The sequence below is a fragment of the Amblyomma maculatum genome, chromosome 2, assembly GCF_055883805.1.
Source record: "Amblyomma maculatum isolate TAMU_Amacu chromosome 2, ASM5588380v1, whole genome shotgun sequence".
NCBI lineage: Eukaryota > Metazoa > Arthropoda > Arachnida > Ixodida > Ixodidae > Amblyomma > Amblyomma maculatum.
This window is the reverse complement of record NC_139345.1, coordinates 44,788,838-44,812,928: the sequence shown is the minus strand read 5'-3', so window position 1 is coordinate 44,812,928 and position 24,091 is coordinate 44,788,838. Positions and strand designations below refer to the sequence as shown.

The following is a 24,091-nucleotide window of genomic DNA, read 5'->3' as shown; positions in this document are numbered from 1 at the left end:
CCTCACCGAAGGTTTTCTTTCCCGCGTTGTTGAAGAAACGTGAAACCTCACAACGTGGGCGTGTATATGAGTGTACGATTATATGTCTATTTGCTAAAGCATGAGGGTGATTTTAAAATCCTCCTGTATCATCGTTTCGTCCTGAGCCGGGCTTTTCAAAACAACCTAGACAAAGAGGGGCCTGTTGCCGAAGTGTCGAATAAAATAAAAATAAATCCTTTCGTACACACCCACCCGCAATATAACTCCCCAACCACATTTTTCGCGCACACATACTAGCTTCAGCAGCACTAATGGCTCCATCGGAGACCAAAGTTCTATCCTTTTCCGCGATACGAATCTGCTCGCCTCTGGATCTGATACTTCGCCCAGGACGCAGTTCTGCCATTAATGGAAGATTTGTGGAGCCGCCTGGATTCAAGCGCGACAGCTGTGACAATGCACTACTTATATATTGATAAATAAATAAGATCACGCGAAATAAAAATATAACGAGGCGTTTCGGTTAACGGGCAGACTTTAGCCTGTTCTTCGAAAGCTGGTCCATGGGCTCAGAACTGTCAATTCTGTCCGTACTTTCTTAATATCATCTTAGCGGCCCAGCAGCATGAATATTATAATACAAGGGGCCCCAGTAAATGCAACTAAAGGTTTAATGATGACGGTGTGGACAAGCATAACGAAAGCCCCTGGCGACCTTTTCAGAGTCACTTGGTTTATTATACAGTACTTTTTAACCCAAATAAAAAAATAAACAACAACAATGGAAATTAGTTTGCGTGCGTGTGGGGGGGGGGGGGGGGGGTGCGTGCGTGCGTGCATGCGTGCGTGCGATCTCGAAGGACGTCAACTTAAAGGTGAGTTCACTTTTGATGTTTTTTATTCGGCAATTTAGCTCCAATTACTAAACGTCCAAATACGATTTTCGGAGCCCGTAGTGGCGCCGTACAGCGCCTATAGGAGGTCACTAATAAAGGCGCCACTGAAAGTCGCCTGGCGGCAATTTTCAACAATGCGCCCGGGTGTCGAGTTGTCGCTGCTCATCGGTCACTGCAAGGGTAGCCAACATTCGCAGCTGATATTTTCTACCTTTTTTTCCAGCTCCATCCATTTACTTCTATTGTGGTCTGGAGAAAAAACCGAACCCCTTTGCGCAGAAACAACAGCATTGATGACACTGAAGCCACCTGGGAGAAATTAATACATATAAGTTACAGGAGCTTTAAAAATCGCCAGCTGCACTGTAGGACCCAGCTTTACTGGGAGTATACCGCGCCAGTTGATGGCAACAAAAATAGCGCAGGGACAAAACAAGGAAAATTGTTGGTCCTCCTCCGCCTGCGCAGTCATTTGCCACGCCGTGTATATTTACCGCCCTGCGTTTCGTAATAAACTGTTGGGAGTTAGCGCTTGTGTGTGTTCTTGCTTGTCCTTGCTCTGTACCTCCGTTATCTCTGTTGACATGTGTTACCAACAAGCCCAAACTACCCCCTTAATGAATACCAGTTGAAGAATTGCATTAAAAGAAGAATTCGACGTTCTGTCGTTCGAAGAGTGCATTTACGTTGCTAGGGTGTCTATCGTGTGCATATTTTAAGGCGCTTCGACAATATGCGAGGCTTTGAATCAACCGGCAATTCATCCTGCTGGCACCATTTTCTTATATCTCGCTTCACCCGCCAAATTCACAAGCAGTTTAGAAGATATCACTAAAGACATTCCGTGTAGCCGAAAATGCGTCGTTGTCTTTGTCGTGTGTCGTGAAGGAAAAGTCCTGATTGAGCGACAAGAAGAACAAATCAGAATGTTCAGATTGAAACCAAATTTCTTATGAAGGTTCGTGAAAAGAAAGAAAACGAATAGAGGAAACGAAATTCGGTTTAGTGGCCTGGGAGGGGCAATAGAAGACAGGAGTTCTGCTCATGATCATATGCGGACAATGTTTGCTTTAAACTGAAACTATATTTGTCGATGAATACGGGATGTGAACGGTACCAGGAAGCATAATCCCGTTACTTATCAGTCCTCATGTTTCGAGCATTCTTCACTGATTGATTTACTTCGGTTTATAAGGTCGATTCGACGACACATCTCATAAATTAAACCATCGTAAATAAATGAAGCGCGATAAAGCGAGGGCTTCGACCCACAGGCAGATTTTACGATTCGTAAAACTCAAAAGCAGTTACAGAGACCACTGTCAACAACCATGGCACACACACACACCAATACATCTGTGTACGACGTGCTTGGAACATCCTGTTTCAAGTATTAAGTCTTGTATACCTAACGCCCTTTAGATCCACCTTTACTTTGCACTTAAGGCCTGTGTAAATATTAGGCGATACAAAAATAGGCAACATTGTACTATACACAAGTCAATTATTGTTACATGATTACGTAGTAATCAATATATTTCTTCCCCAGTATCGAAGCGCGAATGGCAGCAAGGTCAGAAAACTGATGACGACGCGCCACTATTGCTTCAGGTATTTTAATACTGAAATATGGAGCTTATTCCCGTGACGTCCGTCCGGCTCTTCTGACGACCACGACACGCAACATCAGACAGAAAGAGAGAGAGAGAGAAAAGAGAGAAGAAGAAAGTGAAAGCGAATAGAGAGAAACAGAGAGAGTGCCGACGGCGCTAATTGACGGCAGCATCGGTGAAATCCAAGCTGTGGTTGCATGGTTGAACCGCGTTGCAAAGCGCCTCGGGTGTCGGACAATCGAGTGGCGCGCAGCAAGGAGGGGTCGAATTACTCCAATCTCACAGCGGTCAGCAGCCCGGCGCCGGTGCGTCGAAACAAAATGTTTTGTGAGCGTTTTTAGTTTCGAACCATGCAACGTTATGGCGGTTGCCGCAATACAAGGTTGCCACAAATGCCACCCGTTAGCTCTGATATTGAATAGGGTCAATAAGGCAGGCATAAAAAGCAGCTTGCTAACGCGAAGCGAATTGAAACAGTGCTCCCCTGATGAGCCTGCGAAAGTGAGAGAATCAAATACGTTGTCAGGCGCATTTACTTATCTTATTTTCTTATCCAAACTAATCAGTTGAAAGAAAAACTAACGATTGTGGTGCCCTGAAATTTGTATGACAGAGCATTGGGAGAAGATGCTTTATATATAACGATGCAAATGCAGTGGGAAAACGAATTCATTATTCAACGATTAAGTAGGAACGCATGAGGAGCAGACGGCGTTGCCGGCTCCGTTCCCGGATCTAGTTGCCAAACCCACCACTAGGGACTACCGTCTAGATTATGCAATGCTTAAACAGCTGCTATAGTTGATGCAAGAAATATGTCAACAACGCCTTCAGTAGCTTTACTTACTTTTCAAGTAGTCGGTCGTCGAAGTTAGTACTCGCAAACTTATATGCTTTTAAGCGCATGTCAGACTATTTTTTAAGCGGGTAAGAAAAGCAAAACGCACGTGGTCGCACCCCCCCCCCCCCCCCTACACACACACACACTCTCACCTACGTACTTACATAAATATATACACATACAATACCTACGTACTTACATAAATATACACACGTATACAATCAATGCATCGTATATCGATGTGTTTGTCAAATGAGCAATTTAAGCAATAGCAAAATGTTAGAGGAAGTTTCCGAAGAATGCCCTTGATGCTTTCGAATCCGCTCTATGTTCTTCTAATTCAAAATGCGCGTTTTCCTTCAAGTATGGTTAGATTTTTTTTTTTTTTGTCACAGTGTTAACACGTCATTGGCTGCGCACCGAGTGTAAAATTCCTCTACGTCACGTTTTTGCATTAGGCTGGTTCTTTCATACGCAGGTTTTATTACTAGAAGACCGCTGCAGCTGCTCTGCGTACGTCATTGGATTTGATTCTTGTATTTTCTTCGGTGCTTATTCGGGCGCGCACACGGTTGCACGCTCCTTTCGTTGTCCTCCAGCGCTCTGAGACTTTGCACTTTTTTAGCGGGCTTTCTAATGACTGTCATATCTGAGTACTCGCCAGTTATTTCCTGAGATGAACGAGCGTCTTCCTGCCAGAGGAAGTGCGTTTCCCTGTTCCTGTGTCGCCAGGCCTAATGACAGAACCCGCACTCCCCTCCGAGCGCGTTCCGCTCAGCCCCTTCAAAAAACGGGCACTATTAAGAGTCGACGCTGCGTGCTTGCGGGGTGCGCGTTTCTCACTCGCCTGCGGCGTGTTCCGTCGGCTTGCAGCACATTTGCACTTTCAGGCTCTTCGCCTTGCCTACATAGTTCTGCAGCAACACCACAACTTTTTCACGTTTTGTGCGTTCATACGTGTGCGTGCGTGGTCGCGCATAGGAAATTACCGTCATGCGTACATTGCTACCTGCTCCGACATACCTGGATGGAGTACGCGACGCAGATGTGAAAGCGCAATTACATCTCCTCGATCGTAAGCTTAAAGGAAAAATTTGTAATAAGACATCCCGTGTACGAAGCTGCCATCTCTGAGAAAAGATTTGCTCTAGTTTTGAAGGATTCTTGTATTAGTCACGGTTACAACATCCGCGTAAGATTGTTAAATGTTGTTCTCGTTCAAACGTAGCAGCAATCCTGCGGCAAGCGTTGTGATACACGGGCGAGCCAGCAGTGCCTACAAAGCTGGGTTAGTCTTGTAGCGGTGCGATAGCTTTTCTCAGCGACATGGTGAGCACAAAGAATAAGAGATGGAAGGGGGGGAGGGGGGGGGGGCATGGTACAAATTACGGACTCTGTGATAGCACTTCCAAATGAGTTCTTAGTGGAGCGAAAACTCAGAATAGTTTCAACAAACAACAACTGAAATTTGATGTCAGAAGACAATCCTCAAAATGCGTCGAAATATTATTCCGGCGTCCTGCCATGGATCGACGTCGCAATCGACATCATTAACGTTTGCCTCAAGGAGTTTGCTGCTGAAAGTGTTTCAGTAGTCCTCAAATATGTGTAACTTCCCCCAGGCTTCACTGGTCTATTTTGTGGTAATGTTGGCGCGTAGTAATTACACTGCGTACCATTCAACGCGCTCCGCTTTTTAAGCCACATTTTCCTGACGTGAACAGCCATAAACCTCTGCAAACCTCGACGTTCTTAAATTTTTGTCATAATTAAGGAGGTCTGTTTTTACTCCGTTATGCCGTAAACGCTAACTCGCCATAATCAGTAGTTTCTTAACTGCTTTGTACATTTGAATAACGGTCATGACAGTAATAACGGGAACGGCGGTGCTTGCAATGCCTAATAAGTTATAAGTGAGCCGAAAGATGTCGCAGTAAGCCACTAGCAAGATGCTCATTAAAATTCGCTGGCCGTCTTTATTACTGGTCAACAAAGAAAGAACAATTTGGGACATATTCTGTTCCTTCAATTCACTTTTTATAACACGTACTTATCTAGTACCAGTATCACACATGTAAATGATTATGTTAACTTTGGAAAAAATAAGAAGTTTGAAGGCTCAGTTGCCAAACTAGACTGCTGCAAGGTTTATTTCCTATTGACTGAATTGAATCAAATAACATCTTATCGCTATGATTTCCCGTTCACTGTTTACTGCACGCGAATGAAACTTCGAATGTTTTCTTCTGTGCGCCGCAGAGGGACAAATACACCCCCTTTCCTATGCAATTACTTCGGACCCTTAATAAAACAATACATGAAATTAAGTCTGCGGAAGGTCTGCTTCAAACTAAGTGAGGTGAACCTGGATCATATTGTCTCTAATTGAATGGTTGCTAATGCCGCAGAATCGCCATATTTTCCTTTACTGGTTGAGGCATTCATCAGTCGCGATCTTCGGCGTTTTAGCAAATTTTACTTTGCCATGAATTCATGAAGGCTTAACGACGCCGAGCAGTGAAATCAGCCTCCAGACTTACGTTCCAAATTATCACACACAGTGACAAGCATCAAGAAAATGTTGATGCGTGTATATGTTGAAACTTTAAATTAAAAACGTATGTTTTCGCCTCTCGCCAGGTCCTACTGAGATCAAATAAATTATTCAAGCTGAGTGCATTGTGTCATGCAATTTTGATAAATAAACAAACAATTACGAATAGAGTACGCAAGCAATCACTTGTATCAGAGCGCATGCACGAGAATGAACAAATCAATAAACTCGACGTTCCTGGCGTGCGGCACTCGTACTACCGGTATCATTTTCCCTTGCCAACACAATAACAACACGACCTGATTTTTGTTTCATTTGGGGGTGAGAGGAGAGCTGAGCGAAAGGACTTTCTTCCGCAATGCGGGCATCAGAAAATAGAAGAGTGAGAACAGTGCACTTCAAGCGCAGCTTGGGGATGCAGTTTGTTCGGTGCGTATTTGATATTGTGGCACTGGAACGTTTAGGATGCGGGTCACGACTATAGGTAAGGCTTATTTGCAGAGTAGAAACATTCTTGGTTCGTCGCGTTGATTTAGTATACAAATTTCTGCAAACGTTTTCTGGGGAATAAAAAAGGCACAAGAACTGTTCGAATTTCGATTGGAACAAGAATCCTTTGTTGAGGAAGAGCGAGGGAGAAGTGGGAAGAAGGAAAGCGTCGCTTCAGAGAGTCAAAAGATCGGGATCGAATTTGGACCACCTGCGGTTCTCAACGTGCGCTGGCGTCGCACGGTATATGTGCGCGCGTTTATCATCGATGGAACAGCGGCAGCTCCTACCGCGATCTTATCACGCCATTTTGGAATATACATTTTACTCCAAGCATTCTGCTTTAAGACCATTGTTGCGCATAAGCATGTTAGGAGCTATTCGGTTATAGCTTTCCGGAGCTAGAGCAAAATGTGCGAAAAGTGGAACCGAAATATTCTGAGATACTTAGTCACCACGCGCCATGGACAAAGGCGGCTTACACGATAAGAAAGTTCTTTCTTTCTTTCTTTCTTTCTTTCTTTCTTTCTTTCTTTCTTTCTTTCTTTCTTTCTTTCTTTCTTTCTTTCTTTCTTTCTTTCTTTCTTTCTTTCTTTCTTTCTTTCTTTTTTTCTTTCTTTCTTTATTTATTTATTTATTTATTTCTCTCTCTCTCTCTCTCTTTCTTTCTTTCTTTTTATTTCTCTCTCTCTCTTTCTTTCTCTCTTTCTTTCTTTCGTTCCTTCTTTCTTCCTTTCTTTCTTTTTTATTTCTCTCTCTCTCTCTATCTCTCTCTCTTTCTTTCTTTCGTTCCTTCTTTCTTTCTTTCTTTCACACTCTCACGGATGGGGGAAGCCGAGGTAAAAGAGCCTTTGACCCCCCTGCAAGCATTGCAATCACACCTAACGTGACCTGATACCTATCTAAAACCCTTTGAGCTTTAGCATATTAGCCTTCTTGGAGAAAAGTACTAGGATAAGACTTAACTGTCACTTTTAAACCTCAGCATTTACGAAGTCTGCCGTCCGCACATCGCTTCAACGAATAGGTCGAGATCGAGGTGCTGCTATTCCGTTCGCCTAAGTAAGCAAGCCCAAAGCGAAAACTCATCGAAGGTTCAAAGAAGTTTCCTAAACCACGTGTGGTCGGCAGAAATCGATTGAGTAAACATTTGTTATGTACCTAGTGAAAGATTGGGACATGCTTTGCCGCCTTTATTTTCCCTGGGGAATGTAAACAGGAGAGCCAGGCTTTTTCTGTGACGTAAGGGAAAGGGGTGCTCTCTTTGTCATTGCGTTTTGCTTCTAACCATTTGCCCTCTATCCAGGAAAATGAGTTCCAACAAACGCCTCTCAGTTCGATATATTGACCGTTCAGCGACCTCTGTCAGTCCCACATAAAGGGTAACTGCTACGGACTGGCGCAAGCATACGGAGCTGTTTTGTATATGCAAAACCCATCTGTAGTAACTTCAGGCGCAAGTCTATTCGCCTGGTTGTTTTACACTGCACAATGTTTTCTACATATTTGTAGATGTCTGCATCCGACTTCTTCAATAAACCTACCCAAACGATTATCCCCATCAGATCCCATGTACACTAAATATACATTTGCGTGGCATATATATGTATATATAAGGCATCAGGCATTACCTTTGCATTGTGAATGCTGTTGGGGTCAGGGTCTGAGCAGCTTTCGAAATGGATAAGTTTGTCAAACGGTTCTTGCGCACATTCACCGAATAGCTCCTAAGCTTGTCTTGCTTTTCCTCGAGATTATTTGTAATTCAAATTTAGATGCATATTCTTATTCATATACTCAATTAAATACAGATCATAGGACATTCCTGTATTCCACTGAGGATAGAGGCATGAGTCAGATAGCACGATGAAAACGCACAAAGGAAGAACAGATATACGACTGCAAATGATTTTTTTTTTTGTTGCGTATTCATGGGGCGACTGGACGTGAGAATGATATCGGATTGAAGCTTGCAAGGGAAACTTTTGTCCATATCTGACGAGTATATACATTCTTTCCGGTAAATGTACAAGCAAGAAATATGTGAAAATCGAAACGCTTCCTCACGCGCTTTGTGTATAATATCGCGTAAGGAACACTGTGTCACTTAGCCACGTTCTTCTGGACGTCTTTTTTTATCGACCGCAATCAAATGAACACATCTTTAAAACTTACTGTCTTATGCATTACGCTACGCCATTTTGAGCCTGAAGGTGGAGCTTGTCCAAGCTTCAGTGGTGGCAGGTTGTAAATATTTATTACGCATAGTTGTCTACCTCCGCTAACTCCAGCCTAATAAGACTGCTGATTTGGAGGTTCGAAGGACTCATTATGCTTGTTATGTGATCCGTTTTTCAGATTATTGAAGTACCTAGCATAAAACTAGGATCATTTTGTGTGAACGGAATTATTTTTATTACATAAAACTGAATACATGTTATTATGCCGAAAAAACCTTCAACCTTTACATTTATATGAATCTCTCTGCAAAAAATCACAACGGCAAAAGGAAGCACCGACATCTAACTTCATGATTCTCAGTTATATATACTGCTAATAACTTTAGCGATAACCCTATAGGTGCTATTTGGCATGCCCAATGCTATCTGCTTACAGTATGATTACTTAATCCTGCCACTTTCATACCTACACACAGGTACGTATGGTAAACGTTGTTTTCTTTATATGTGGTAAACCCGGAAGAGTAAATAAACAACATTCAGTTCATCGTTTAACCATTCTAAGATATAAGTGGGGAACACTTTTAAAAGACGCGATTGAATTTCAGGGCGTGCACACTACGCAAAAAGACTGAAAATTGACATGCGATTTAGATAATGTTACGGCTTATCCGACATTTAGTTGTTCAGTCAAAATGCACTGCAAGAATATATTTTGCCAATATTGTCTTCACCATGTGTGTCGTATGCTTCCGTCTGATGGCATCTAGCTCTGAAGCTGAGACAACGACAGCGCTAATCAAATAGACTAAAAAAATCTCTGGCACAAGTGAAGAAGACGGAACTTATGAGAACTATAATTTACCACTATTATTTTTATTTTTTTATTGTTCACACTGTATAGCTTCTCTTTACCATCTCGAGTTCAATAGTCCGGAAGCAAACTGTAAACTCAAAGTGATATATTTCTTTCTTAGAGATCCATGAGCACACTAAACCTATCGGTAAAATGTGCAGCCTGGCGAAATTGCTTCTTCTAAGCTCTTGGACAAGCAGTCCATATATCGATAGGCGCCTACTGGACAGGTTCCAATTCTTCTTCCTAGGCGCCAATTGGGGCCGTCCTGTGGATTCTATTTGTTTTACGCACTCTACTGCAGTCCCGAAGCCAACGACTCACTGCAGTACGAACCGAGGGGGCAAAGACAGAGAGACGTCAGACCGCCGTGAGTCCAATTACCTTCGTTTATTTTTCCACCCTGACGAAGATGCGATTAATTATAGTCGGCCGCACCGGTAGAACGCGTTAGGGAAGAAATTAACTTCCCAGAAGCTTTCTTTTTCTTAGAGTGGCCGTTTTGCTCCGCCTCTTTCTAGGCTTTCACCTCTCCACTTTGAAGCGAGGGTTTTTCCACTCATCTAAAGCCTTATCACCCGCAACTACCGCAACTAAAATATTAAGCAGAAGCTTTTTGAGATGCTTGGCGCATGTTTGTGAGGGGTTATGCTCTCAGTCTATTTTGTTTTAAAGAAGCCGCACAATGAGATATCCATACAAAGCCCGAACTACCCGTGTCGTATATGCATATTTGAGACTTTCGATAGTCGCTCGAAGGATCTTGTTCGTTTCATTATTGCACATCACGGTGTATTATTTTCCTTAATGCTGCTTCATTTATTTAATATTTTGCAGACGTGCCTATACACATCGCCAATACCGTAAAAAGCAATGTTATTCTGTTTCTTAAAGCCATATGGCGTCTCTGTGTGTAAAGATGAAAGAACCATTTCATATTTATACTACAGCAAATTAGACTTCAGCAGAGTTATGAAGCGCCATACGGAGAAAGTACTTAGCGTGTTAATTATTTTATGTACTATAGTGCGAAAACAGAAAAAGTATTTTACCCTCAGTGACTACAGCAGTGCTGTAAAACAGAGGGCGCCTCCTCACTATGCTGACCTAATAGTGGTCGGGATACTAATGAAAAACAGTGTGTATTCAGGAAAATTGAGGCCGAACATTTTTTTTCTTCTTGAAAGTCTCTCGCACTTGCACTGAATGACTCCGAGGGCATGATATGTCACGTGCGCCACAAACGAGCGTCAATGCAAAAATTTATATATCGTGGTATGCGATGCTTCTTACTTAAATCATCGCATACCCTAGCCACGACGCTGCCGTTGTGGTGCAGCAGTTAGGGCGCTCGACTACTGTGCCCAAGGATGCCGAATTGGATCCCGACCTCGGCGGCGGCCGTTTTTCGACGCAGGCGAAAGCAAGGCGTCCATGTATTGTGCGATGTCAGTTCACGCTTAAAGAACCACATGGGGTCGAAATGTTTGGAGCCTTCCACATCGGCGTCTGCCATAGCCTGAGTTGCTTTCGGGCGTTAAACAGCATAAACCAAACTGAACCATCAAACAAGGAAGGTATCGCGTTCTGCACATGATGAACCAGATGCTCCGCAGGTATCCTTTCTGGAATTTTCATTTCCAAAATTTTAATTTGCCTGAAGTAATCTGCTACAAAACAGGAGCTAAATGTCAGCCCCCTTTCAGCGACTTACGCTTCTGGAGGCATTAAAGGTCGCATTATCCATACAAAAGCAAAATTACACACTATCTATGAGCAGCAATTTATCCCATTTTGCAGTATTTTCTTTTTACTACACCAATTTAGATTGAGCGGAGATTTATTGGCATTTTACAGTAAGTGCAGGGGCGTAATGGAGGGTGTATAGAGCTCTTATTGGCCCCCCGCCCCTGCACCCGCAGTAGTGATGGGGTCGGCTCTGTGCACGTACAGTGAAAGTTAGAGCTCTCCATTTCATCTCACGAAGATTTTAGGACATAAGTTCGGACTTCCGGTGTTTTTTCATTGCTGCCAAAACGATGACAGACTATTTAGCCTGCTTAGGCCGTAGGCAAGTTGGCTGTGCTGGCAATTTGTCATTGACTTCGGTTTCAGTTCGAGGCATGGCTTTCAGGATAAAGCAGTCTTCGCGCAAAGGTCTGCGAAATATGGGAGTAACGCACTTTCCTTTTTTTTTTTTTTTGCGTCCGCCTAACGCACATTTAAAATGATTTTTCGTAGCTGTGAGCTTCGATTTATTGTGGACGGATGAAAGCTGATTAAGACGACAGCATGCTGAATACAAGGCAAGCGACTGGGTAGGGACGTGTGCATAGATGAGAGAAGAAGAAGGGCTGGTAGCTAAATGTTCGTGATGTTATCAGTTTAGAATATACAATTATCCAAGTACTCCACTCCTTGTTCATGAGTTTTTTGTAGATTCAGTGAACCAATGCACCCCCCCCCCCCCCCCCTCGTTGATGGGGATGTGACATTACGACTGATGACATCATCATCTTGATGTTCGGCTGCGGTGATGGCGTAACGGTTTACGGCAATGACCACTAACACTAATATGTTGGCCCCGCTGCGGGATCGAAACCCAGACACAGGTATGATGTGTTTTAGTTTCGTCCTTGGCCAGGGTCAAAGAAAAACGATCGGCTCAATCCGTGAATGCGGTCTCCAAATGCGTACTAACTATCACTTTATCAAGCAATACGAAGGGTCTAACTATACGTACTATAACCTGCAAACTGCGAGTACTACCTGAAAAGACCGGAGAGACACCTGTGAAAGCAATGAGTGCAAGCTCTAAGTATGTACCGAATACCGCCTTCTAGCTACCGCCTGAAAGGACCGGATAAACCCGAATTAAACCTGCGCGTATGGGCTCTAACTGCGTCAATATTTATCTCCTGCCTACTAACACCTGCAAGGACCGAATGGACACTGCTAAAATCGGTTAATTCAGGCTCTGATTGCATACCAGCCACCATCTGCAAGAAGTGTGTAGACCCCGGTTAAATCAGTGAATGCAGGCATTAGCTGCGTACTAATTACCGCCTGCGAACTACCACCTCACAGTATCGGACAGATACCACTGAAATTGGTGAAGTCAGGCTCTGACTGCATATCAACTACCATCTGCTAACTATTACCTGTAAATGCTGGTAGATGCAAGCGAAATTGTTGAATGGGTTTTCTAGTGTTAGCTCACTAAAGGATTACTACCCCGCTAACAGATTGCACAGATTACCACCAACGCACTATTCTCGCTTCAGATAACCGCGTTTATCCTAACTACAGTGCTGCCTCTTTTTGTTTTCGCTGCCCAATTGCGATAACCTAAACATTTTTTACTAAGCAGTATAAATTGGATATAGACTTGAAGTCTGGTTGATCCTAAGAGGACCAGAGTTTATGCACGAGTACAGGCGCCGTCAAAAATGTATTTCCCTGGCTCCTCTCTAGCGCGCACTCCGTGCATATCTTCCAATCACTGCGTCGCCCAACGGGCCTTAAGAAACAGAAATGAAGCTTTTGTATTGCTTTATAGTTGGAAAGACCAGATATTGCAACCTGCATCTTCATCCGCCTCTTTCTCCTGCCTCTGTCCTTCTTTTTTGTTTCGTTTTTCGCTTTCGTCGCGTCGCCCAGCGAAGAAATAGGCCGGTGAGCAGAGGAAGAGAAGGGGGCCGGAGGTGAGAGCCGTTATCAAGGCTTTATAAATCTCGTCAATGCGCGAACGCTTCGGCGGCGCGCATCAAAAATTTAAGCCTGCCAATACATGGAGAGCTGGCGCCCTCGCTCGTCGGCGCGCAAAGCAAGCCGGGTTAGTGGGAGGAGACTGGACGTGATAAAGCGACTCAGTCGAAAAGAATCGCCATTTCCCGTCCTGAGCAGTGAACTTTGCGAAAGAATTAAAGAAAGAGACAAAGAGATGAAGAACACGAACCGAGCACGGAGCGGTGCTGGCAAGAAGTAAGGAGCGAAAGGAGAGAGCACAAAACAAAAAGTAGGGGGCCGCCAGGATTATGGGATATGGAAATGGGCGCAGTGAATTCCCTTACTGAGCACATTTTTATGCGGACGAAAGGAAGACGAGTGAAACAAAGAGCAAAAAGTAGGCGTTAAAAGTTATCGGACCGATAGACGTAAAACAAAACTGGAGATAGCGCGCGTGAAAGAGCAAACAAAAAAATATAAATACTCCGGGCAGGTCTATTGCTACGGCCACCCCGAATAACCGGTAATTTGGGGAATGTAAACGTCGAAGCCTGGACAGGCCGCGCGCACGCCCATACTTCGTGAGGGAAAAAGAAATCGCTCGGGATTTCAAGTAGAACGCCAAGGAATTTCATCCGGGACAAAATTATCGAGGAAGCCTCGGCTGGGCGAGGGGACGGTTCTTTGTGAGAGAGTGGCAATTATGCGTTTGACTGAGGGCCTGTGCTTGCTGGGTGGACGTATTTGGAAATAGCGGCGCTTGGACGCGTAGATCGTTTGATGTCATTTTATGCACTCTCGGGCTCTTGCATTTTGACTTCTTGAACCGTTTCTTTTGTTGATGCGTAACACGTAAATTTAATAAGAATCTGCGGGTGGAGGAGACAGGAAAATAGCTAACACAGTACTAAAATAACAGTGTATCTTTAACTGCTCCTTAAAGTACCCGCTAAACATAAAGAAAACTCCAGGTGCCTATTTAATCCGGGTCTTGGCTACGGTAATTGAGGTTGAGGCAAAATGCAACTCGACTGAGCACTTGAACGTCAGTGTGTTGAGAAGAACCCCATGTGGCCGAAATAAAGTCGAAGCCCTCAATAACGGCGACTACCATAGCCTTTGTTTTGATGTGGAAAGTTAACCTCACCATAACATAAACAAAAAACCATACAGCAGGTTCAGAAAAAAAAAAAAAAAACTGCGCACTATTGAGACGAGGACAATGAAAGAATGGACGACACAGCACCGTCTCCATTGTTTTTTTTTTCCAGCATCAACTACTAAATAACCCCTTCCTCCTCCTTTACAGTACAGCAAGCACATAAAAACACTTGTGCGCAATAGGCTTATAAAAGATTGAGCTAATTTATGTAACAATATCAAATGCGAAAACCGGCTTTGTAGTTCTTGGGTCAGCCACTGTGTATAATATTTAGATTTTCTCTGCCTTTTACTACTTCGAGCAACAGAAGTGCCTTTGTATTAGACCGCTTTAATGCACGGAAAGAATTGCTCAACTACAGTTGAATTCAGTAGATCCTAGAAGCTCCCTGGAAATCACAAGATTCAATGACAAACTAGATCCCGGATTACCACTGACAGTAAAATAACATAGACATAACAGTGAGCTCCTCTGCCATCGACAGCGTCTAAGCAGACGTCGTATTTAGCTCGAGCAAATAAAGTTGTTTCTCTCTCTCTCTCTCTCTCTGCCAGCTGCAACTTTTTCTCTATGTCACGTACAATGGGATTTCATGCTTTGTGCCCACTAACGGGGCCATTGTATGGGTCTGGTCCGCTTCCACAGACGATGTGCATTTGTTTGTCGATAGTTCCAATTGCTCTGGATGGTTGTCTCAAATTACGGCCAGCAAGATACTAAATGGACAGCTCCACCTCTTAGAGCTTAGAGAACCAGGCGCGCCATGTTGTCTTGGTTAAGATAACGAGACAAGTACCCGGCCTTAATTGACGATGATTTCGATTCATGTGAAAAATGCTGCGCGGAGGCACGTTCAATAATTATGCTATGAACTCTGCGAAGGCACTACGATGCATGCTGTAACCCTTTACTTTACAACCTTTGGTTTACTTTTTTTTTTACTCAGAATAACCATTTAATGACAGCAAATGCTATGTGAGATATCGCGTGTAAAAGCTGCGAGCGGTGATCGACCTTATGTTTAAAGCTTTTGCTTCCTGCATCGATTCTTCATTGAAATTTGGAGGGGGTTTGTACAAAAATTATGATATGGACTTGAGTGATTTGGAGTTGAAAAAATTAGTTGTGGTTTAGCTCTGGTTAAACCGAGGGATAGCGAAAGCTAGAGAGCTATGGTTACGCATTGAAATTGGCGGTGGCTTAGCTCAGCTAGGCTAGGATCTACTTAGCGGAAGCATGTGTTCCTGGCACTGCGCTGCGCTGCCTACTCCTTTCCTCTCCATTCCAATCTAATCCAATCCAGTCTAATATAATCAAATCCAAACCAATCCAGTGTAATCATATCCAGTCCAATCAAGTACAGTTCATTCCAGTCAAATACAATCCAATCATGTCCAATTCAATCCAAACCAGCCCAATCCAATCCAATGTAATGCAGTTCAATCCAATCGTGTCCAATGCTGAGTACACGCGCACCCGAAATGCGCCCCTGATTAGCCTATCATCATCACTACTATCATCTTCACGCTGAGAAGGAGATTTAAGATGAGCTACTCACGATCCCGGGCGTGGCTGTAAACCCGATTCGGCTACAGGGTGATTACTTTATAAATAACGTATAAAGCTATTTCCTGCATTCAAAGGCATGTAATAGATACCATGTTGCAAAAGAAGAAAACAAATCCCGGGTGTGGCTCAGTTGGTTAAAGCGCTCGGCTAGGGATCTGAGGGATGGTGGTTTGATTCCTGGTGGAGACATTTTTTCTTTTTTATGACGAGACCGTAGCTACGCTTCACGGCGTAGCTGCGGCCACCCGAGGTCTCGATTTGGCTGTTGGAGTGTTGCTTTCGCAAAAAAAAAAAGAAGAATAAAATTTGCGCATTTTCTAACTCCAGAGTGCACCAAACTTGCCAAATAGGACGGAAACACATTGAACCGTGCTTGAAACGACGAATTGGATTAAAAACCTTTTTTCATGCATGGATTAATATTTAGCTCTCTACGAGTTCAGTTGAGCTTTTGTCCTATTACATTACTTGTAAAAGCGCAAACTAAGATCTGTTCACCGTGTAGTTCTGGTAAGGCGGCCCGCAACTTTTCCGTCTGCTGTGTCATCACGACGAATTTTCATCCGCAATAATGGCAATATTTACTGAGTACTAGCTATGTTCAGGGCACCTGAGATCGCTATTGAATTTTGTTTGTAAAATAGATAACGTGATTATTTTATCGTGGCGTAGGGATACATTCAAAATTTACAAAGCACTAAGGTGGGTTCAAAGCGTGTCAAGCAGCCTTGCATTATTACAGGTGCTTCAAACAGCAACAGCTTGCTCCAGAGCAAATTTATTCCAGTCTTGCCCTGCTCTGTACTCAAGGAATTAAATGTAGGCAGCCGTCCAACTACGCATGACTAGACACGGTAGGCCTTGTCTAGTCATGCGATCGTTGCGCGGCAGAAGGAAAACGTTGCTTACAATATCATAAGACCTAAACAAAAAACTGCGCCTTTGCTCGCAGTGTTGTAATAAATATGATCTTGTTGGTTCAAGGTAGTACAGCGAAAACCAACGCAAGAAACTCGTCATGCTCCATAATGGCCACGTTAAAAGGAGGATGTGCATCGCACGTTATAGTTATAAAGGATATCATTGCAGAGCTGTTCGAGGGCCACGAATGATTGCACTGCAGAGCCCCAGCTGCTAATGCTAGCGTCCACGAAACTATGTGGCGCCTCAGACGTTGCTTCCGCTAACACATCTGTGCATTCAGTGCAAAATAGCCGCTACCTTCCAAGTCCCATCTTATTCAACATGAGAATGTAACAGCGGTAACAATCTACGAGTTAAAGACGACAAGGGAGCACATTTCGACTTTCCGTAATGCTTAGTAGCGATTTCTGGGGTCTTCATTCGAAGCACAGAACACGGAAGAAGGCTGGTACTGACGAAACGCAAAAGGCCTGCACTTGGTGCAATAAGAAAAATAATGGTTTTCAAGATTCTACTCGTGAGAGTCGTGACAGCTGCAGCGGTATAAAGCAAGCTCGTGTAGCTGACAGATGCACGACCGAAATAAGATGGCGACCGGACGCTGCTATATTAGCAGGCCATCAAAACGATTTCGCATACCATCGACATTGTGTTACATATCACGAAGGTATGAAAACAAATGATCCCGCTTTTATATGTGTATGTGTGCATACATATAATTAAGAGAGAATTAAGCAGCCGTACAGCAGCTAAGTTGGTAAGACCACCGGTCGCGAAACTCGGAAGTCGTGGAATAAGATCCCCCACCTACCAGAGGCATGGTGTTTTTTTGTTCTTTTTTTGCGTTGTATTTAATTCGTTTTCACCAGAAGGAACAACACATATTTCATACAACAGCAGAAAAAATGCAGGGAAAAAATATTTTGTGCTTTTCTTGTCCTCGATGAATGTTGGATGTATATATATATATATATATTTCTTTAAAGCATTGTCTTCACAGACTGTAACAGTGAAGGTTATTATATTAGCCACAAAATGCACGAAATTGGATTTCATCACATCGTCCAACTTTAGGAAATAGCCCTGTTAGATGTAAAAGTCGATCTCCGCTCCGATGCGATCCTTCACCTTTTTATTTACGACCTAAAATTGACAACAGGTTGCAGAGTGATAATGAATTTTAAGGAATTGTGTATGTCAGACATCACTGATACATTCAATCCAGCTTCCCAGCCATACAATAATATCACAGTTGATTGTTGCTACGAAATGTCTTAGTTTAAATAAATTAACTTGCGCATGCCACCAGCGAGGTTTCTCGACCGAAGAGGAAAATCAGCATACTTAAGAAATATCCTAAACGTGGAAAGGAAAACAAAAGCTTTCATGGGGCATAGTTACATGTCAGCAGGCAAAGAATGCGTTTGTGTGGCAAGGTCGCTGTTAGTTTTTGTTTGTACTTTCAATGTAAATAAATCCGCAAGCGTAAGATGAACTCTTTATTATATAAAGATGGCCAATAAATTAGAGAATAAGTGCTTCGACTCGCACTATGTGGCCAAAATTGCCATGATCCCAAGCTATCATAATTAAAACCGCTTCTAGATGGCTCCATACAATATATTTAATCTTATTCGGAGATGAAGGCCTTAAGTAGCGATTTGGGGGGAAATAGTCGTCTCCGGAAAGAAGCATGACTATAAAGATGCACTCTTTAAGGTGAACGTCGTCTTGGTGGCTTATCACGCCAGTCACTCCCTCCTATCATGAACCTTGTGACCGTCGTCAGAACATATACAATCACTCCGCTGCTTTTGAATATACCACTGCGCATATGCACGTTGTTTATGTATAATTGTCTGCTTTGTCGTGGCTTTGAATTGCACACTACAATTCTGCCACTTGCAGCGCAGTTTTACAAGACGCGTCAAATTTTTACGAGCACCCAGAAAAAAAAAAAAAAGAGTGATTAAAAAAGAAATGTGCAAATAGAATCTATTTTGAAGTGAAACGGTTAGGACGGTGGCAGCGAAGTGAGGTAAAGGACAAAAATACTAATACACGTATATAGAAAAGTGTACATCGAAAAGGCAGACAGTTGTTTGAGGCTGAAAAAATGTGGAGGAGGGAATATTCCCATTCACAGGAGGGATAGAATAAACACCTCAAAATCTCAAGCCCAGAGCGCGCCGAAATCCTTGTCTTGTCTTCGCTGCAATCTGTGATCAATCACTACGTTTCGAGTTCTTTCTATTTATATCTCCTGCTGAAAAAAATAGCACGTTTCTAAATCAACCACAACTTCCGAAAATGTTCTGATATACATTTTTGCCCGTGGAATCATCGGAGAAACCATTATAAAGAGCTCTAAAAGCTCTTATGGAACCTGCAAAAATCAGAAGTTAAGCGTAAAACTGCGGAAACAGCTTTTTCCATTGATATTTCTATTTGCCTTAAGTTTTTTTACGCTTTTGAGCTGAATTTTTTTCCCGCCTGTAAGAACGGACAGTTTCCGCCCGAAATTATTGGCTTGGAGTAATTTTATAGTGCATGTTTTTGCGATAAAATCGTCTAGTATGGAAAGAAAGTCGCGAGGATTGGGCGAAGAGGTAGTAGAAAACATACCTTGCAATATAGAAGAAAATGTCACCGATACTGCAAGATCGGTCCATCGTAAAGTGGTTACGGGCCGAAACGGACATTAGCACAGGCGCTGGGCAAGGCGCATAAACTGCATGATTTAGAGAGCGCTTGTACGTGCGATCTTATTGGCATGTTTCCCGCATATCACAACAAACACAGATACCAAGGTAAAGGTATCACGATAATAAAAGGGCTCATAGCCAAAATAAAATTAGGCCGTGTCTCATCACTGGTAGACAATGGTGTATAACTGCAGCAATCTTCAACATCCCAAACCAAATACTTTCAATAAAAACTTACGCATCGCACTGGTGCCTGCGAAGAATGCACGCGCAACATGGAGATCACAGCAACTGCCCTTATATAAGCATGCAATAAAGTTACTATTAAGATGGAACAGAAAGCCTGGTAGTTATTAAGCGGAACAAATAAATCACGTTGAGAAGAATCTAGTTATTATGTAAAAATAACAATCTATATAAATGAAAAGTATGCGGCTGAATTGGTCATGGCGAAATTTTTTTTTCCATATGAGAACATTAACTCTTTTAAATGAGGTCTCACCAGTTTTGACTTATGGCATCGCCAGTGTACGTTGTAAAAGGAAGGAACTATTCTTAAACGAGAGGAAGCGAAAGTGGCTGAAGCTGCAGACGAAAACTGCTCATCATTACCTGATGTGGTGTATTCCGAGGAGAGGAGGAACTCCGCCGCTATTTCTGTGAAGGCCAATGAAACTGCGAGGCAGAGCGAGTACCAGCATCCGCGCATCCCGAAAGGGCTGCGGTGGAGGCCGACTCTGGCGTAATTTTTCCTCGGATGGCTCATGCTGGGCCGGCGAAAAAGTTCATCTGGAATTAAAGGAACACCAGTCCGTGAAGCCTTAATAGTGAGAAATCACCAAAAGCCAGCAGTTCTCTAACCACACTGGAGGCAGGTCCGACTTTCAAGACTCTCCGGCACGGCACCGTCCAAGCGTTCACACGTGCGTCAGAAGGGAAGTAAAAATCACTGTGTTTCGGTATCCCTCAAAGCGGAGGGGCATGGCCGCAGATGTGGTGTCTCGTTTCACCTTCACACACCTCCTCTCACGCTCGGTTAACCTGCAGCAGAGCACGGTTCACTCGATCCCACTGGCACGTAAACACCGCAAGCTGCAGACAGCGCGCGCACAGCGCCGCGAGTATTTCTTTTCTCTTCGGTGCTGGCGGTGTCCGCCCCTTTTTTCCGGCCTCGTTGATTTTCTACGCCTTGTCTGTAGGCTCAAGCCCGGGAGGCAAAGTTTCCGTCCGCGCCCCCGTCCTCTCCCCTTTCTTTCCCGTCTTAGCGCCGCACAGGACCGAAAGTGGGACAGTCGTGAGGAGGCGCCGGCGCCGGCAATGCACCAGCCACGAGGAAGCGCTTCACCGCAGGACGCGTCCGATGCTTGTGGCGCCTCGAGGTGGGAGAGGGTGCCTGCGGGTTGAGTCACGTGGTCGCGCACTCCGAAGCGCGCCTGCGCGGAAGAGGAGAGCGCTGACGTCACGTCCGTTTCGCCTTTCTCTTCCCTCTTGCCTCCTACGTCCGCTCCGGCGTCCCGGACCGGCGTCGTCCCGTCGCGCCCTGATAGGGAGAAGGGAGAGCGCGGTTGGGGATTGCAGCGTTGGCGCGTTTAATCCGCATCGCCAAGAAACGGGCGCCTCCGCCACGCTTTTTTCCTTTCCCTCCCTCTTGCTCTCCCGCTTCAGCGTTCCCTTTTCTGTGCAGACCCCTTGGCCCGCATCCAAGTGGAGAGACTTTGTCGAGAAGCAGGCTGCGGGACTGTCGATGTAATAAAATAATGTTCGCTCTTTTCCATTGCCCGAAATCATCTTTATTTTTTACTTCTGCACATTCGCACTCTTTCTTCCGTTCCGGGCGCTGCCACGTACTTGCGGCCAGTGCAAAGTGGAAAACGCGGAGCTAGCGCAGTCGTGCGAATCCGTCTTCCAACATGTTTCCTCACGACGTCGTCATAGGGTCTGCGATGCTTCCAGTTGAGAAGAAAACAAATAAAAAGGAGACTGATTCGCTTCTTGTTCGTGCGCCGCTTTGACGAATTGTATCTGAACAAAACAGGTTGTGCATCGTTGATACGTGTAGCGTGCTCTAAGGCGCCAAATCAATATACGCGAATAGCATTATCCTTCTTCCCCGCCTTCACCATGCGCTTTATCATTGCCAATCGTCCTTTCATAAAGTGCCAACGAAGCGAGCTGACGGACACTCCATGCATTAAAATTAAAAGAGCTTTTCAGCTGCAAAGCTAGAATGTTCGCAAAATAACATATTCTTGGCAGCCTAGTTTTACCAACCGATTACTCTTCCCTAATTTTTTCTTCTTCACCCTTTTTGACAAAACGAGGAAAAAGAAACACCATCGGTCGGCGCTTCTGTTTTACTCACACTATCATGCTACTAATTGAACATAATATCTAGACCTGTTACCATAGCGGCAGAGCGGCAATTATTATTATTGGGGAGGCAGCAGTGGCGTTCACGGCCTTCAGCTGGCAATCATTTCGGCGTCTCACAACAGAACGCAGTTAGGTGAAGAAAAGTTTTACGCAGGCATTGACTATTTGACCGTCTCCAGAAACTATTTCCTTGTTAACCTTTATGCAACCACTTCACATTACCGATATAAGAAGATGCCTCCAAACTATGTACCAAAATCCATACCTGCTTGTAATAAATTGAAAGAGCAAGGAGTAATTAAAGTGATTTCTGTTTGGTTCCAAACTCCGCGAGAATGGAGGAACTGGACGCAAGATGAACGACAAGTGGGCATAAAATAAAGAAGGCGGACCACATTGCATTGACCCGCTTTCAAATAGCCTTCCTTTCGCCTTTCTTCACCGCAGTCAGGATTCAAACGGGGTATTTAGTTGCACAGCACGAACCATTCCGACACGTGTTCCCTCAGTCCCCTGTGAGAACTCTGTGGTTCCTAGGCTTTTCATATTCGGACTCCCTTTTCGGGTCGCGATGGTTCGGAGCGGCAGTGCGGTATGTAATAACATACATGCCACAAATGGAGGGGTGCGTGATAAGGAATTTCCGCCGTTTCAGTGTAAGGGCTCACATTTTAATAATCATATTATTGGCCCTCTCAATCATGCTCCCTCCGTGCCATCGGCCGGCGCTCAGTAACCCTGCCAGGGGCCGCTAGGCGGCCCGTATTCTACACCGGATCCTTTCGGCCTCAACTAAGTGTGCAAACACGGGGTTGGAGACCCGATGGCTGAAGGGTTAGGGACGTTGAGTTAGCTTTTTAGGACGGTACTGAAACATTACGAAATGACGGCAGCTGGAGCCGGAACGAATGCGAGAAGCTCAGGTTTTGATACGACGGCGAGGCCGCGTCACGAGGGTAAAAAAAAATTTAAAAATGTGCTTTCAAACTCCCTGGGGGTTCTCTATACGCCACGTGTAGCCCTCGGCGGGGTCTTTCAGGTCGTGTTTGCTGTGGCTGCCATTAGATATAAGCTCGAACGAGCTGTGGCGAAACTACGGCTGAGTGCGTTTGCTCTTGAAGACGTGGGCTGTCGGGGAAAGCTTTCATTTGAATAGAAACAAGAGACGCCACGTTTGAACTTATTAAATGACAAATATATCCCTTTCTAAGAGCCCCGTAAAAGCCGTGTAGAGAGAATAGATTTAGAGAGATAAAATGCTGAGTAAAAAATATGAAGCAGCCAGGAGCAGTCAAATTAAATATTGCAGGATAATATTAAGGAACGTAGAATTGGGGAAAAGAGAGAAATGCAGCCACTGGGGGGGGGGGGGGGGGGGGGGACAGCAAGACGGCGGCGACGTGGAAGAATGCTCAAAAAGGAGCCGCAAAGAAGACAATAATAGCATCGGGGTCTCCCGCTTCCAAAAAGAAAGACACAAACGGGATAAAAAAGGGAAAATGGGGAGAAAGAAAAGCAAAGAAAGCAATACCTAGGGACAGAATGCGGGGAGGACAATGGATAGAAGGGCGCACACAATCGCGAGCCTGGGGGATTCGGGGGTGTTTCGGGCGCGGTGGCCGCGAGTGTGCGGTGCAGGGACGACGACGACGGTGGTGCTGGCTGGCTGTAATTACGGGGCGACGGCCAAGCGTGAAGGCGCCATCTGCCGCAGCGGCCCATAAATACAGCGAACGATGTCGCCTGTCTCGTGATTCCGCCCTGTGCCGAACTCCTCCCATCCCCCCCCCCCCCCCCTCCCGACCCGTCCCCATCGCGCTCTCTTCGAAGAGCATCTTGTAACATCCTGCGGGCCGCGAAAAGGAACAGCTCCTTTGTTTGCGCCTCCGTTTGCCACCCGCCCGCAGTCGGCGCCGGCGACGATGGGTGCCGGGATTGGTTTATTGGCTGCGTGTTCGGTGTTCGCTGTTTTTTAATTGGCGTTTCTTCTTCCTTTCCTAGGCCTAGAGGCCGGCTTTCTCTGCTGCTACACTATCGTCTTTCTCATTTTTGTTTTTTTTTTTTCGCATTCCGTCGGCGGTCTCAGGTCATGCTAAAGATGCTGACAACATGTTCCCTTTTTGTCTCTGTGCTCTATATTCCCTCTGAGATGTTACTGAAGGGGATGTCAGTCGGCTGTCATCGGTGCATTTCGATGGCACGGGGCACGCACTGGTTG

At 44.6% G+C, this 24,091-nt stretch overlaps 1 protein-coding gene across 1 annotated transcript in view; it reads right to left on the bottom strand.

The window, feature by feature from the left end:
- Window positions 1-20,266, bottom strand: part of LOC146198547 (zwei Ig domain protein zig-8-like) — a 209,684-nt gene extending 189,418 nt beyond the window's left edge. Inside the window, exon 1 of the mRNA XM_084591929.1 lies at window positions 20,113-20,266. Coding sequence (XP_084448055.1) covers window positions 20,113-20,266 — 154 coding nt within the window. The remainder of the gene's footprint in view (window positions 1-20,112) is intronic.
- Between the last annotated feature and the right edge of the window lie 3,825 nt (window positions 20,267-24,091).